Source organism: Myripristis murdjan, chromosome 5 (genome assembly GCF_902150065.1).
Source record: "Myripristis murdjan chromosome 5, fMyrMur1.1, whole genome shotgun sequence".
In the NCBI taxonomy this organism is placed as follows: Eukaryota; Metazoa; Chordata; class Actinopteri; order Holocentriformes; family Holocentridae; genus Myripristis; species Myripristis murdjan.
The window spans coordinates 8,400,123-8,416,656 of record NC_043984.1 but is presented as its reverse complement, the minus strand read 5'-3'; the positions used below and the strand labels follow the sequence as shown (position 1 = coordinate 8,416,656).

The window sequence follows — 16,534 nt, the reverse complement described above, 5'->3', positions numbered from 1 at the left end:
ATATATCACATTTATACAGTTTAATAATATCCATTGTACAAGACAATATATCAATAGACGCTGTATTTACAGTTAATATCTGCTTTAACAATGATTTTAATATCTAGCTTTAAAACTGAGCGCACCGCAGCCTCTAGACAGTATGTTGGCTGTGCTGAACATTAAGGGGTATAGCAGACATATGGAAATTGTTGTTTTTATGTCAAGAAAGTATAGGAATGAAGATCGGGCTGTTTTCAGTTTGAAAAAAATAACACTGAGGGATTTTTTTTTTATTTAGTTTGAAAAATTATCTTGAGGGAGAACATAGGGACAACCCCCTATAATATTAGTTCATGTTAGCCGGCAGCTATTTCAGATTGTTAATGTTAAATTTATTAAAACTTTCTCTCTTCTGTGACACCATTGATTATACTCTATAGCCTCTTTCACATATAGCTCCTGGTAAATTACTGGGATAATCCTGCTGGTTATTCTCAGTATTCACACATGCAGCTACATTCAGGAATATTTCCCTCTTGTGCCTCATGCCAATGGGGCAAGGCACAGTCCAGCACGTGTTGGTAATGCAACACTTACGGATGCCAATCGCCATAAAACTCAACAGAAGAAGAAGAAGAAGCTGGGACAAGGACAGATGTACATGTGACCAACACGGCAGAAGACATCTCTCATTATTTTCAGCAGCTTATAATGCAGTTCAAATCAGCATGAGGCAGGTCGCAGGTTCAGCAGAGGCTTGAAGTATCGTTCTTCCGATGGTGGCTTTCATCTGCAACACAGCCATGGTCCCTGACATGTCACTTGTTCTTCAGGGGTACAGATTTCCCTGAGTGTCAATCCCTGCTCCCATTCACACATGAATCCATGCAGGAAATGTTCCTGAACATTTCAGGGAAAGACTGCATGTGTGAGAGGGCCTCTGAGTCTCTCTCTCTCCCTCCCTCCCTCCTTCTTTCTCTCTCTCTTTGTCACAGTCTAAACAGTGGAGGCTCCTGTACGCCTTATACAGGGGGCCCACACCATCCACCAACCATTAAATATTACCACTGATGTGTGTGTGTGTGTGTGTGAGAGAGAGAGAGAGAGAGAGAGAGAGGGTATATTTTGTTTATTGTGAAACAGTGTTTATTCACTGTTTCCATTATATTGTCATGTAAGGACATTTGTTTCGGCAACATGTTTTCATCCAAATGTCATGCCAATAAAGCTTCACTGAATCGAATTTAATTGAATTGAGAGACACAGAGAGAGAGAGAGACAAGAAGTGTGTGTGTGTGTTTGTGTGTGTGTGTGTGTGTGTGTGTGTTTCAGACCCCCCTCTAAACAGCTCACTTACAAGGAATAGAGGGTGTGTCTGGATTTTAAACATTGTTAAACGGGATCTAGGGGGTTTCTTGTGTGTATATATATGCGTGTGTGTGTGTGTGTGTGTGTGTGTGTGTGTGTGTGTGTGTGTGTGTGTGGGTTGAGGTGTGGTTCTCTCATGGATGCTCTGAATGTTTTTGACAGATGTCTGAGGCCGATCACGTCCTAAGTCCTGACATTGTGTGTGTGTGTCTTTGTTTGCGTGTCTGTGTAAATGTGACTCTTATGTTTTGTAATTTTGTCTTAATCTTTTCCATATTTTCTTCAGGTCCACACCACTCTATCAAGCTATCATCCCTTGTTTTCAACTTGTTTACTCATTATGCTCATTATGCCATCTTGAAACATCATGTCTCTCTCTGTCTCTCCCTCTCCCTGTGTCTCTCTCTCTCTCACACACACACACACACACACACACACACACACACATACACACAAACAACTGAACTCATCTGCATATATGTGTTGGTGAAGTGGTGGTTAAAAGGAAATCCTTAAAACCATGTGTACAAATGGAAAATTAAAGATTGAACATGTTCTGTGACATGAAAACAACAGTCACTCCCTTTTGTCCTCAATTTGACAGCTTACTCTTGAGTCTCAAACATTTGAAGACTGAGAATTTTTTTATTCTTATTTCTAAACTGATTGTACTAAAAGTTAGAATACAATTACATACTCTCAGGTTTCTGAATCCATTTTGTCTGTAGCTGCCAGTGTTGCTCTCATAATATGAGACTGAAATGCTTAAAAGGTAAATGTACCCAGTTGTCATGACAATCGCTGAATGTTCTTCTCGCTAACTTTCAGGTCTGCCACAAAAAAGATCTGGAATCAGTAGACAATTAATGACAATAGATGAATAATGATTTTCCCTAATGAGTAAAGCAGAAAAGACTCTGGGCGTGTGTGTGTGTGTGTGTGTGTGTGTGTGTGTGTGTGTGCGCGCGCGCATATGTATGACTTCTTCCTGTCTAACTTTGATTCAAACCCACAGACCTGGTTTCCCCTGCGGTGTGTTATGTGGTTGCCTGGTTGCACTGTTAGTATTGGCATCAGGACCAGGGGTTTTTAAAGACTGGGTCAGGGCTGCAGATTTGGTCAGGCGGATGCTGAATTAACTAAAACGACCAAATACAGAGTAGCAGCAAGGCTATGGGTTCAAATCCGGGTCATGGGACACTGGGACGCAGGGTGGTGCAATGAGTATAAAGGACCTCGGTCCAAACCCCTGTCCTGACCTGGAACAGGACAGCACAGCCCTATCAGCTCAGTTTCTGATATACAAGAAAGCACCAAAACTTTAACTCACATTGAAATGGGAATACAGCAATGTTTTTCTGATTCAATGCTTTTCTGGTTGAAATAGGACGTTTTGGAGGAACGGACTGCTCAAAAATATTTGAACATTTTTAGTTGTCATAAGTGAGAAATGTGGTGTGAATTTTGGTTGAAAGTAATTCTGAAAAATATTCCACGAACTGAACGCAAAGTGGTTTATTATATTAAAATAATGAGAAAAAAACACTTAAAGCAAAACTGATGGAGTGTTGGGTTGTATAGTTCCCTGGACGTTTCACCACCATGTGGAAGTCTACATGGACTCACACGTAAACACCCAGGGAACTATACAACCCAGCACTCCACCCAAATTCATTTTTGCTTCAAAGTGTATGTTTTCATATAGAGAATTGGCTAACAATGTTAAAAGCTGCTTTTCATACGATGATGACTTCAGAAACTTGAAGTGATGCATGTCCTTCCCATATCTTCACACTCTCCTGTCTTTAGCAGCTACCTGAAGCTTCTAAATGACCACATCTTACTTTCAACAAGTACTCACAGTTAGATTTCAGTGTTGCAAATAAGATGTTTGCATCTACATTAGCCCCCAAAAGGTTGTACTTTTATTACCAACAACATAAAAATATTGCCATTTATTACAATCTTTATATGTGTGTTTATTTCATACAAGGCAACCAAAAATTACACAATAAAGAGACGGGAAAAGAAATCACAAAAATTATGCTTTCAAGACATTTGCAGCACATCATGAACTAAGCATCGGGTTTCATTACAGTCGTCGTTAAATCCACTTGTAAAACACTTGTCAACCACATCAGCTACATATTAGAGATGCTGAAGAGAAATGTTGTTTTCTTCCCCAAAACACACACACAGTATTATGGAATGCAGTTTGTCAAATTTTTTTTTTTTTTTTTTTTTTTTTTTTGTAGAGTGACTCATTGTTAAATAAGTTAGAGAATCTCCGTGCGGACAAAAGAATGGTGTTGTTGTTTGAATGCAGACCAAACTGCATCCCTCAGCGTTCACAGGAACCACTTGAAAGACGGCGAGCAGACAGCAACCAGACAGTGTGAGCGCATGTGCCACTGACTGCACCAGACTGGATATGCATGTGTGTGTTGGCGATGCCTTGAGTATGCCGTTAACATGTTGTTTTCCACCTAATCGTCATACATTTCAGAATTTACCCAATGACTTTTGAAGGGCTTTCACAAAGCCAGAATGGTAGAATTTTCTCAATCTACAGAGGAGCAGATTATCCATCAGTTTAAATTATCCTCTTGGCTTGATCTCTGATTTTCCCTTAAATTTCCCCTCAAGTGGCATTAAAGTCAGATAAAACATTTATTCCATACTATACAACAATGCCAACCATATTATGTATCTGCTGGTTGCAACACCTCACTGAAGCAGCATTACGTTTCCATTAAGTGAAAGAAACACCGAAGATGCTGCTGTTTTAAGGCTGCAGCTTCACATCAGATAGAAAATATCTAGATGTCTTGGGCATCATTTTATACACACTTCCCTGTAAATCGGCAGCACATATTTGGCTCCTTTGGAAACATTGGGAACTTCTCTCGAATTTCAAATAAAGTTCTGTGGGTTTTAACAAATCTCAGCCGCACAGCATGCATGTGCAATGATGAACCCACTGATTGGCCCGTCAGGGTTTAAGCGAACATGAAAACAACCAAAATTGGAGTCATGAGGTTTTCACATGACAATAGTTCTATGTAAGCAGCATGTGAGCATGTGTTTGAAAAGGGCTTAGAGGACCATCCCAGTGATTTTGCATGTGAGCATAATATCTGCAAAATGTATGTACTTCATGTTTTTGATAATCTTTTCCCAAAGCAAGCAGTCATATTGTACAACTCCATATCATTTCTCCTACATTTTACCCATTGGTTTCCATTCATTCCGCTACGATATGAAAATGAACTTTCAGAGACTTCAAACTTTCTTCACACCAGCATTTCATCACCATAATAAAGTCGTCCACATTAGTTTTCCTATAAATAGCAGCACGGTTGTGTTTTGATGATTTGTTGAAGCAGAGAATCACCAATTTGTCTGTTATTTGTGATAAAACTGACATCAGCAGCAATATTTTGTGCTAATCTTCAATATTAATATTATATTACCTTATTAAATCTGTATTAGGCAGTGTTGTCTTTCAGAATTTCATTTTTTCCAGGGTTTAAACACCTCTGAACGAACATTTAGACCATCATTGGACACAAAAAACAAGACTAATGAATTTCTTTTAGATTTAGCAGCTCTTTAAGGCAGAGGGAGTTATTGGGCATAGTTTTGTGTGTATGTGTGCATGTCCGCTCCAGGATGTTTTCTTTTTTAATGGGTCCCAAAGATGCTCCGTGCTGTTTCCTGTTTGTGAATGTTGGAGAGTAAGGGAGGATGTGTTTCTTCCAGTGTTTGAATGTACAATTTGAGGATGAAGTGTCTATGAAACAAAGACAACATCATCTAACTCTGGTACCAACACACTGCCAGGGATAATAATAACACCATCTGAGGTGGCAGAATATCTTAGTGCATCTTACACTTTAGACCTGGGTGTTCGCTCTACAAGGACATGACTCATGCTGGGGACACACTAAAGGATAAACTGTCCGATTAACACCGTATTTGGACATCCCGACAGCTGGGAGGGGAATCCCTGATCTGAGAATTGCTGGGGATTGACGGTCAGCGCAGATTATCTGGTCGTGGGAGAAGTTTACAGGTTCAATCTGATGTGAGGCACCGCGATCATAACAAAACAGATATCAAAACTGATTGATGGTTATGACGCAAAATCTGAGCAGGTCTGATGTGTGTGGGGTGCACAGATTCAGTCTGAGAGTGGAGACCAGACAGCCATCAGCCAGGGATAGCTGAGTTTACAGTGGAGGGGGTTATAATTTGGCAGGTCCAGTCCCAAAATGATTAAATTACCAGCCTAACTGCATTTACTTTTTTTTTTTGATGAAGCCTACTCACCTCCATCTTCAACCACGCTGAGCGGGTCTCTCCAGCCACCGCTTTACCCAAAATCTGTTTTGTCCACATTAATTAACATTGGATCAGGAAGGTTTCTATAGAATAGAGAGCCTGACTTAAGTGGCATTTCAGCAGTCAGCAGGATAATGTCAGTTTTATGGTTGTAAGCATTTCTTAAATGTCTATAGTGAGTATTTCTAGAAACAAAATCCATTTTGATATATGTGATGCAACATTGGTTAGGATTTTAAATGACCATTCCAGTGATTTTGCTTTTTTAGTACAATAGGAAGAAAATGTTTAAACTTCACATTTATGATGATCTTTTCCCAAGTCAAGCAGTCATATTTTAGAACTCCAATACAAATTTTCCTCCCTTTTGTTCAGCCATTGGTTTCTATTCGTACCACTGTGATATGAAAATGAACTTTCAGAGACTTCAAACTTTCTTCACACCAGTATTTCATCAATAAAAAAAAAGTATAAAGTCGTCCACATTAGTTTTCCTAAAAGCAGCAGCACTGTTAAGTTTTGATGACTTGAAATTGGGTTATGTGAAATGCTCTTGAGAAAATAGTCTCTGGGGAAACATTTGTTTTACAGAGTACATTATCAGTTCTGTGGTTTATGAATGGTGACGACTTTGTTAGCCACAGCAGCAAAACATTATAAGGTGGCTGTTTCAACCAGAAATTCTAATTTACATTTGCTGCAATGTAAAATGTGGGGAAATTGTAGTTCAGACATTCAGAATCACTGGTATGGTCCTTTAAACTGTGTTCCTAATCTAAGTTGTTTCTATAACATATACGTATTATATAACTCCCTAATACATGAAGCAGTATAATAAGGACACATTGGCTGTAGTGACTCACTGTGTGTCAGGCTGGCTCTTTCTTGATTGGCTGCAGGAATGCTGGTATTGCATTTCCTGTTTGTGGATGTTTGGGAAAGAGGGAGGTTGCATGTTTTCAATGTTGGTGTCTGTGTTGAAAGTGTTGATCGCAAAGTCAGTGACACTGCACCAGCAGTCTGATGATCGATAAGAAGAAGGACACAGTGGCTGAATTTTACAGTTTACGCTTCAGACATTTATCTTCAACAGAGTGATTCAATCAACAGAATAAGCTTCAATTCCTGGGTTAACAACCTATCAGTCAACCGAGTAGAGAGATCAATAGAGTATATTGACCGTTCACGTACGAGAATCAGTGATGTGCCCATAAGTCATGTAGTGAGAGTGTCCTTATCCCAAAGCAATCACTGCGCCTGAACAGGGACTTGAACCCTGGACCCTCAGATTAAAAGTCTGATGCTCTGCCGACTGAGCTATCCAGGCTCTGAAGGGAAAAGTTACTTGTGGAAAAAAAAAAGAACCAGTGAATCAAACGGTTGTGGGTTGTTTGCGATTTGTTAGACCAGTGAGAATCAGGTGCAGAGGGAAACGTTTAACAGTTAGTCAGAGAGAAAAGCTACCATCAGCTGTGGTTCTGACAGGCAGCAGCACCATGGATCAGTCACCCCATCCCAAAAAGCAGAGGTTGTAAGAGGCCAGTGCTGAGACAAAGACAATGCTGCTTGCTGTTGGGGACTGGTGGAAGCAAACACACTGAGAATAGAGATTATAAAGTTGACAGAGCCAGTGGTTGGAGGGGAAGGGTCTGTCCAACCAGGTGATTGTCCGTCTTTCCCAGCTTTTAAAGAGGCAATATCACAATGCGAAATACTAGAATAGTAACATCACTTTGTTGTTTGACTTTTTGGCTTAAGAATGAGGCTTTTTGGTGTTTCAGCCACATTATGTTCAGCGCTGCACTGGCTGCGGGTTGTGGGTCCCTGAGTGGGTTGAACAACCACTCAGGGACCCACAGGATCTGTTGTCCTTTGGGCCACAAAATGACTTTTGGAAGAAAGAAGGTTGAAAAGCTGGTTTAGAAAGCCTTACTGATCCCCCACTGGTTATTTAAATGGTTTTAAAAGGTTATTCAGTGCTTTGGGGCAGTGAAAACATTACTTACTGCCCCTTTCAATAGAAATCATGCTATGAACTTTGTCAAAATCCAATTAATGGCATGACATGGACAGACAGAGAAAGGAAAGGACACTTCGGAGGATAGAAATGAAAAGTTTTGTCCCAGGATGGTATGGCCATCACTAGAGGAAAGTTGCTTTTTATATAATAATTGGTGAGACAAACTTAAAGGAACTGAAGTAAGTGGATCTTTCTCTCCCTCTCTTTCTGCAGGATGTCGGTGAAGCTGCAGTTCGACTCTCCCTCAGATGGGGGTTTGGTCCACAGGAGCCGGTCCTTCACAGGCTTCAGCTCTCTGACTGGACGGAGACGGTGAGTGATGGACTGTTACAGCCAGTGACAAAGTAATGACCAGCTCAGTTTCTTCAATGGATGGTTTCAATACAAAGAGATGATGAAATGAGTTTAACTTTGAGTACCTTTTGGTATTTTATACATAACCTCTGTCCCACATCCACCCAGACCATCCTGAGAATCAGCTAACTGGCCAACCAATTTTATATCTGTGAGCACACAAAAATCCAAACACATTCTCATTCCCAGGTCGTGAAATAGCTGCAGCTTTGTAACACCTCTCTTGTGTCTGATACCGACACCAATGGCACTCTTCAGCGTCCGTATCAGACATGAAACGGGCATTACAAAGCTGTGGATGAGGCTTTCTCACGTGTCAGTGGCACGTGGTTAGGGTTAGACAACAAAACTAATACAGTCACGTGATTTCTTTCAAAAACTTACCACAAGATTACCCCAAAAAACCTGTGTGTAGGAAACTCCTTTCACCCACACACTGGGCTGTTCCTCAGCGATGGGGTGACAGTGAATGCACCACAGACCTTTCTAACAATGTTTGTCATGAACACAGAGCGAACAAGGAACAAACACACAGACGTCAGTCCCACGAGAGAGAGGGGGAACAAAATGTCACATTAAAAAACTCACAGCACAGAGCTGGAATGCACTTCCTGTGTGTACGTGTGTGTGTGTGTGTGTGAGAGAGAGAGAGAGTGAGAGAGAGAAAGCAAGAGAGCTAAACAGAAGCATAAAACACATACTGAACATGCACACTCTCAAACATGCTTACACACACTCAGTCACGCGCTGTCTTTCACATATACATAGGCACATGCACACACACACACACACACACACGCACACACACACACACGCACACATACACAAAAACACACCAACACTTGCTCTCTTTACACATTAAGACAAATACTCTCTCCCATACTCATAATCAAAGATGCACTCATGCACACAGACTCACCACTTCACATTTCACATGCACACACACACACACACACAAACACACATACACACACACACACACACACACACACACACACACACACACACACACACACACACACACACACACACATTTTCACACTCACAGTCTCTCTTTAACAAACACACATTCACATTTGTTCATGTACACAATGTCTCACACTCTCATAAACACACAGATGCTCTCTCTCTCTCTCTCTCTCCCTCTCTCCCTCTCTCTCTCTCTCTCTCTCTCTCTCACTCTGTCACACACACACACACACACACACACACACACACTTGCGAGCGTCTCCAGAGTCTCCTGGCCTGACCCTGACAGCCTGTAGCAGTGTGGTCTCCATGACTCTTCATTATGGAGCTTTGATGGTGACACGAACATGACACCAGCCGCCCATAAACATGACAGAAACGCACCACACACATTGAGGCGGCAGACCATGCATGACAAATATGAAACAGTGTGAAAAATGTCCATAATTATAGAGGAAATCTCCAAACAGCTTTAATTGAGCTTTACGTGTTTGTGCAATGTGAGAAATAGCTCATAAAAACAGAGGGCAGCCAGAGAACACACACACACAGAGTGGAAGAAAATATCCATCTTTGTCTCATCCTCACTGCTCAAATCTTGTTTTCCTTTAAATGAGCTAAAAAAATCCCAGCGCTCATAGGGCGAAGGCAAGGAAACACCCTGGACAGGTCGCAAATTAAATTACCATATAATTACCCCCAAAAAATGTGAAAAAAGAAAGTTAACATAAAATTGCCACACAGACAGCTAGAAAAAACACAATAGAAAATAATAATAATAAAGAAAAAATACAAAAAAATTGCAAGACTATGACCAGAAAATTTGTTAAAAATTACATGAAGTTACATAACCTGAAAATTAGAAAAAGAAAGAAAGAAAATTACCAGAAAATTAGTCACCCCAACAAAATAGTAATTATTATTATTATTATTATTTATTGAACTTTACAATCACCATAAATTAGTATAATATAAAGTACTATATTTGTAATTGTTAAATTAAATATTTGAAATTAATTTAAGAAACATCTACATGGATCCTCTCTCTCTCTCTCTCTCTCTCTCTCTCTCTCTCTCTCTCTCTCTCTCTCTCTCTCCAGGCCCTCCTCTCTTCATAACTCTCTTCGTTCCAAAGCCATGGCTGCAGGTAAATCTCCCAGGGTGCACCTGTCTCCCAGCAGAGCGGCAGGAGCGATCTGGACTCAGCAGCCGGAGCAGGTGGACAGGATCTTCCAAGCGTTACGCAGAGGACTCAAGTATGTACACCAGCAGTGATATCAAACACCTTACATAGAGGGCTCAAGTGTGTGGACTAGTGATGCTTTTCAAGCTGCACTTTGCAACATCACACTTCACCCACTGTTGACAATAAACAACATTTTAATGAAACAATGCACCTTTTGGTTTAGCACCCCTTTAAGCATGTATGTATATATATACAACAATAATACTGCTGATCCGGCCTGACTCTGAAACTCGTTGTGATGTCACTTCCTGTAGAGAGTACCTGGAGTGTCACCAGGTGGAGATGGACTTCCTGTCTTCGCAGCAGAGAGAGACGAAGAGGAACTCCAGGCTGGTGAGGAGACAGAGACGTGTGTGTGCCTGTGTGTGTTTTTGGGGCCTTTTCTTTGTGTATGTCTGTGTGTATGTGGGTAATGATGATGATGATGATGACGACGATGATAATAAATTAACTCTGTCTTTTGTGTATTTCCAGGCCTTCCTCTATGACCTGGAGAAGGTAATGTGTCATTGTCATGTCTCCAGCAGCACCATGCACAGTTTTCATGTTAGCTGCTCAACAAAAGCCAAAGTGAAAACCCCAGTTGAACCTGTCGGCTGGTTCATGTCATTATCATACAGACAGATTGACCAAACAGTGAACGTAGGTCAACAGAACCATCATCCCCTCTGTTTCCACAGGAGATCCGAGCGCTGGAGAGGTACATACGAAGACTGGAGTTTCAAATCAGCAAGGTAAAAAAAAAAAAAAAAAAACCCTCACTGGTGTGTATGTACGTGTGTGTATTTTGGTGGGGGTCTGGCTGGGCTGTGTGCACACTTGAGAGGTCTGTGTCTCAGGTTGTGTGATATGACTGTGACAATACATTATTTTGTGTGATTAATAAAGCTGTTCTGTTGGTGTGTGGCTTCATTCTGACTGATGGAGGGTGAAACCGAGACTGACAAAAGTTTAAACAGGCAAATCAGGTTGTGTTGTTTTTTGACTGACTGTTTTTTTTTTTTTCTTTAGTAGTTCAAACAGGAGTTGTACAAAATTGGCAGGTTTGAAGACAAGTTTTGCTCTTGGGAAGCTCAACTGCCAGGAAACATAAAGAACAATTCTGGCATTTTTGAAGTTATTCTGTGTTTCCAAAAGGTCCTCCAACCCATAAGACCACAAAGGTCATTTACTCCAACCCTTTAATACGACCCACAGGAGTGTTTCCTGAATTAGCAGCACATTCGACCCACAGGAGCGTCTCTAATACGACCCAAAGGACTGTCTGCTGAGCTAGCGAGCTAATGTTCGCTAATGACCGTTAGCCCACAGGCTGGCGAGCTAGCCACTAAAAATACTTGAGGTTGGGAAAAGGCTAAGGCTATGTTAAAGTTAGGGAGAGGTTTGTCGTAATCATTAAAGTTAGGAAAAGGTCAGGGTTAACGTTATGAAATGTTAGTTAATGTTAGCTAGCTAATAGCCAATTAGTGAATGTTTGCTAATATTAGCTAACTAACACTGGCTACCTAGAAACACTCTAGCTTTGATTTGAACTGGGGACAGCTGAGGGAAAGTCATGTTGACTGACCCGTCAGCCTTCTAATACTACACCACAGTGTCATTCTTTACGGGACCACTAGAGGGCGCTTAACTATAAAATGTAGCTACAGATCATAATAAGCTACTGTACAAATGAGATATGTTTTTTTTTTTTTTTTTTTTTTTTTTTTTTTTTTGCCAGAGAACAGTCTTCTGACCTATCTACCATGGTGTTTATTGGTTAATACAGTTTTGGTGATTATGTTAGCATTGAGAAACTTACTGCAAAAAAAATCCTACTCCTTTTAACTACATGGTGCATTTGGGCCAGAGTACCAGTTCTGTTCTATTCTATTCCCGGGGGGGATTACTTTCAAAGGGATTCAAGGACAAGAAGATGTTGTAGTTTCCACTTTTATCCTTTTTTAAATCTTGGTTAAATGGTTGACAATAGCTACAAGTGTTCCTGATTTTGAAATCGATGTGGACTGTTTTGATTTTGTTGGCTGACCTTATTTAGGCTTCATGAACCGGAGAACACAAGTTTGAAACAAGCAGAGAGAGGCAAAACATTTTCGGGTGTTTTTCAGTGTTACTTTGCGGATGACTAAATTGCCACATAGTTCAGCTGAAGCCTGAATTTTAGTGTTCCTCAATACTCTCACAAATAGCAAAATCGTTGTATTTACCAGTAGGCACACTGGACACAAAAGCAGATAAATGTGAGTGGACCTCCAGTCTAGCTGCACGGCGACGCTGCTCGCCCGTGTCTGTCTGCCTCTGCTTAGCTGTGTCTCGTGTTTGTCTAGGTGGAGGAACTGTATGAGACGTACTGTATCCAGTGGAGGTTGTGTCAGGGAGCGGTCAACATGAAGAGAGCCTTCTCCCTCTCCCCCTCCACCCGAGCCTCCAGAGACAGTCTGCTGGAACTCAACCGCAACCACCGACACAGCCTGCAGGTAGGCCTCAGAGGGGGTGTGTCTGTGGGGAACTCCATCCCGCCCTCCTCAGTTATTATTTTTTTTTGTTTTGTTTTGTCTCTGGCTTTTTCAAAAACAGATAAGCATGTTGAAATTGATTTTTCCATAAACCTTTCACTCCTTCCACCATCTGCCACAGGAGATCTGAAAGGTTGTGTGATGGAGGGGAGTGGAAGAGAAGAAGAAGCTAGCCACAACATTACTTACCAGCTATCTGTTAGCACTCCTCAAAAAGTTGTTATTTTTGTCTTTCATCATGAGTATATGTGTTCAATGAAGAAAACATGACAAAAGCAACAATAGCAACAATAACAAACTTGTGCAATCTGCTTTTGTCTCTGTGGTGTCTACTTCTCCTCTGGTGGAGTGATACAAAAAATGCCAAAGTTGCCAGATCTTTCTGGATGTTGATACAGTCTGGATGTTGATTATGAACATTATTTTTTATTATGTCATTTGAGCAAAATTATTGTCTGTGTGAACTCAGTAGTCGTAAGTGCATTTTATTTTCAGTGATACTTGAAACATTAGGTTAAACCCTCTTTGAGAAGGGCAGTTATTTTAAGAAGGTTAGCTGGGGGGAAGTTCACCTCAATGGCAGGAGGCTAACAGTTAGCATTTGGAGCATCCAGCCAGTAGCCAGCACTCAGTACCAATGAGATGAAGATAGCACCACTACTGTCCTACAGAACAGCTGTGTGTGTGTGTTCGTGTGTGTGTGTGGGTCACCCATTTTTTAAAATGGGTGAAGTTTCCCTTTAAAAGCTCACGTCTCATGCCTGTTGATGGATGCAGTTGCAGGGATAAAAGCTGTGACCCTCTGGTTGCAGATGTAATCTTTAGCCACTTGGCCACCTAGCCGTTGTTTTTAGCGGCTCCTGTGTTCAGTGTCTCAAAAAGATGACACATTGAGGTGCAGTTCACATATTTTAGCTTGACCTCAGTCAGTCATGACCTCACTGTTGCTTCCTGTGAGTAACACAGAGGGCTAAAAACACAAGTAAACAGTCACACATGATTTAATAATGAGACTTTGCAAAGCAGTCCATACCGAAAAATTTAGACCGACTTTCTAAATTCAGGTTTTGCATGCTGCTCTTGTGCTGGAGAATGTGTTAGAGCACGATGTTAAGAACTTTTAAATGATCATTTACTTGAACATGATCTTACTGATACTCTCTTTCCAATTGAAAATATAATTGCAAGTCTAATATTTAATGCTGGAAACAACATTTTTAACACACGTTATCTGTGTATGTCAAAGATTAGGACTCATTCTCTTTTGGTTGCAGCTCTGCAACAGTTGTGGTATTTTTGACTTGTTTCTCACGTGTAAAATCTGAGGACTGTTCTGCCCTGACCATGTGTGCAACAGGCAGAGGTTAGGCAGAGCTGAAACACAACTAAACACGGTCACACATGATGTCATCTACAACGTGATGTATGACCAAAAGACAGCAGCACAACAGCGCGTCTCTGTTCCTGCTCCATTCACCCTCACCAGCCCAAAGCTCTGCTGCTTTCACTCTGACCAGCTGAATGTGTTTTACACAGTTTTAGTACAGATCTAATCAACCATGTCGACAAGGGAGTTACCCTCCTTTTAACTAATTTTCAGTCATCATTGTAGTGTTTTTAATAAAAATAAATAAAAAGCATGTTTTTCACTCTCACATTTCACTCTGCCGCTGTACCAGTGAATGAAAGCTTCCTATAACTAGAAACTAAGTTTAGTACCTGATTTTACTTTTGTCAGAGGAGTCTGTCTGTGTGTTGTCTGACTTTTTTCACTGTTGCTTCCATGTGACCATCTGTGTAACAGGCAGAGGACACAGCCTCACTGTTTTCTGCACAGCGGCAGCAGGTCTCTGTTTCTGTTTCAAACAGCTTCACGAGCCTCAGCCAGGGCTGGAAGTCTCCTCACTTTCATTAACTCCTCCTTGGACAAGTAAATGACTAAAAAATGTGTGCCGCTCATACTGTTCTAAAATTGTTGCAAACAAAAAGATCATGCCAACTCTCAGCAATTTTCAAGCATTTTCCAGAAGCAAACAGTGGCTACAGTTGTTTTGATTATTGTTTTTTATATTTAAATATTTCTTATTTTTCCTGGTAACTTACACTTTAAAGTTCTTACCCATACAGTGGTATTTGCTACTCCATGAGAATGTAATAGATCCTACGAGTTTGACCTGCCAGCTTCTTCCCTGTCGTGAAAATGAGTGCATCACCAGGTCTGTTCTCCAAAATGATTGAAGTGGGTTTGGCTCAGCAAACAGCATGATTTTGAGCGGCGACCCAAATTTGAAAAAACATTTTGAGGGATGCACAACGGCACACATTTGTTTGGGATTCTCTACTGACGTTCTTTTCCAGGCCTCTTGCTTGCTAACTGTTGGAACATCTTTGCTTGAGTATCAGCACGTATTAACCCCTCAGCGTTTGTTTACACACAATAAAACTGCTGTGTAATAAGACCCTGAACTATCACTTCAAGTTTGAACATTTAGTTTCCCACATAAAAAGTGTAATAGTGTAGTATTGTAGGATGCGGGGGAAACATGAAGTTCTCAATTAAAAATAATGAGGAACAATTTGCAAAGCCAAACACTTTATTCATTACAGAAAAAAAAACCTTAAACACTCCTTTAAAATCTTCAAACATGAAAAAAACACAAAAACATTCATCCATAAGGGAGGTACTATATTAGTCTGCAGTTACTTTGGGAATTGTTGCAACACCAAACGTTGCTGCAGAAGAAAATGAAGAGGGGAAAAAAATGGGATGACACTGGATTGGAAATTGCACATGATCACAGAGAAAATTGTTGTTCCCCTGTACAGGAAGCTTACTGGAGGCTGAATAAAACCATTCATCCATAAGAAGTCAACAGAGGAAATGCTGCTGTATAAATGCTTCGTGACGGTCTGCTATTACTCAGTGCTGCAAAACCGAACAGTTTTGTCACCACATAAAAAGCTGAGAACAGATTATTAGATTCTAAAATGTGAATTATCACAGGAAAACGCTGAGGGCTGTGCAGCTGAAACATTGTCCAGGCCGACCATCGTCTCCACAGACTAGTGGGCCAACAAACCCTCCTAATGATTCTAACCCAACCAAATGAAATAATGTGGTGTGTGAGTGATGGTCCCAGGGTGGTTTTCCTATTTACAGCTGCCGCAGGCTAAGGGTCATTAACAGACAACTGAAGCCTCATTCATGGCCTCTCTCTCTTGTCTGTCTGTCTTACGGTGAAGCAAAGAGCATTTATATTCAATTTTCCTCCTGCCTCCTCAGACGCTCTCAAATACTCTATACATCTATTTATCTTTTCTTCTTTTATGCCCCCACACTCTTTTATTCCTCCGTCTTTCATTTGGTAATTTGCTCTTTTCTCTTATTCTCCCATCTCTCTTTTTTTTATTTCTATCCTTTACTTAGAAGCCAAATCTGCTTTTGCCTGCCTGTTTTATTCTTCAGTCATTTTTTTCTTTTTTCTCCTGCAGACACTTCCTTGCCTATCTTTAGTGTGGTTATTCATTACTATTGTCAAGGAACTTGTACACAAAACACTTTGTCACGTGTTCACTCAGATGGAATGCGATTCACAGAGCAGTAGCATGACCTTTGATCACTTCAGAGAAAGGTCAGGACCTGTGGCTGAAACACTGGCCTGTGTGTATGTCTCTATGACCACACACACACACACACATGCAAGTCAGTGTGTGTTTCTCTACGCTGCCAACAAT

At 40.8% G+C, this 16,534-nt stretch overlaps 1 protein-coding gene and 1 non-coding gene across 3 annotated transcripts in view; one reads left to right on the top strand and one right to left on the bottom strand.

Moving 5' to 3' along the window:
- The window catches only part of ripor3 (RIPOR family member 3), a 61,635-nt gene that overhangs the window by 27,184 nt on the left and 17,917 nt on the right, over positions 1 to 16,534 (top strand). For both annotated transcript variants that reach the window (XM_030050605.1, XM_030050603.1), the window contains exons 2-7: positions 7,928 to 8,026; positions 10,138 to 10,293; positions 10,538 to 10,616; positions 10,758 to 10,781; positions 10,964 to 11,017; positions 12,611 to 12,760. In XM_030050605.1, coding sequence (XP_029906465.1) covers positions 7,929 to 8,026; positions 10,138 to 10,293; positions 10,538 to 10,616; positions 10,758 to 10,781; positions 10,964 to 11,017; positions 12,611 to 12,760 — 561 coding nt within the window. In that variant the 5' untranslated portion in view covers position 7,928. The remainder of the gene's footprint in view (positions 1 to 7,927; positions 8,027 to 10,137; positions 10,294 to 10,537; positions 10,617 to 10,757; positions 10,782 to 10,963; positions 11,018 to 12,610; positions 12,761 to 16,534) is intronic.
- Positions 6,949 to 7,021, bottom strand: trnak-uuu (transfer RNA lysine (anticodon UUU)). The gene has a single exon. It is a non-coding gene; the product is annotated as a tRNA-Lys (tRNA).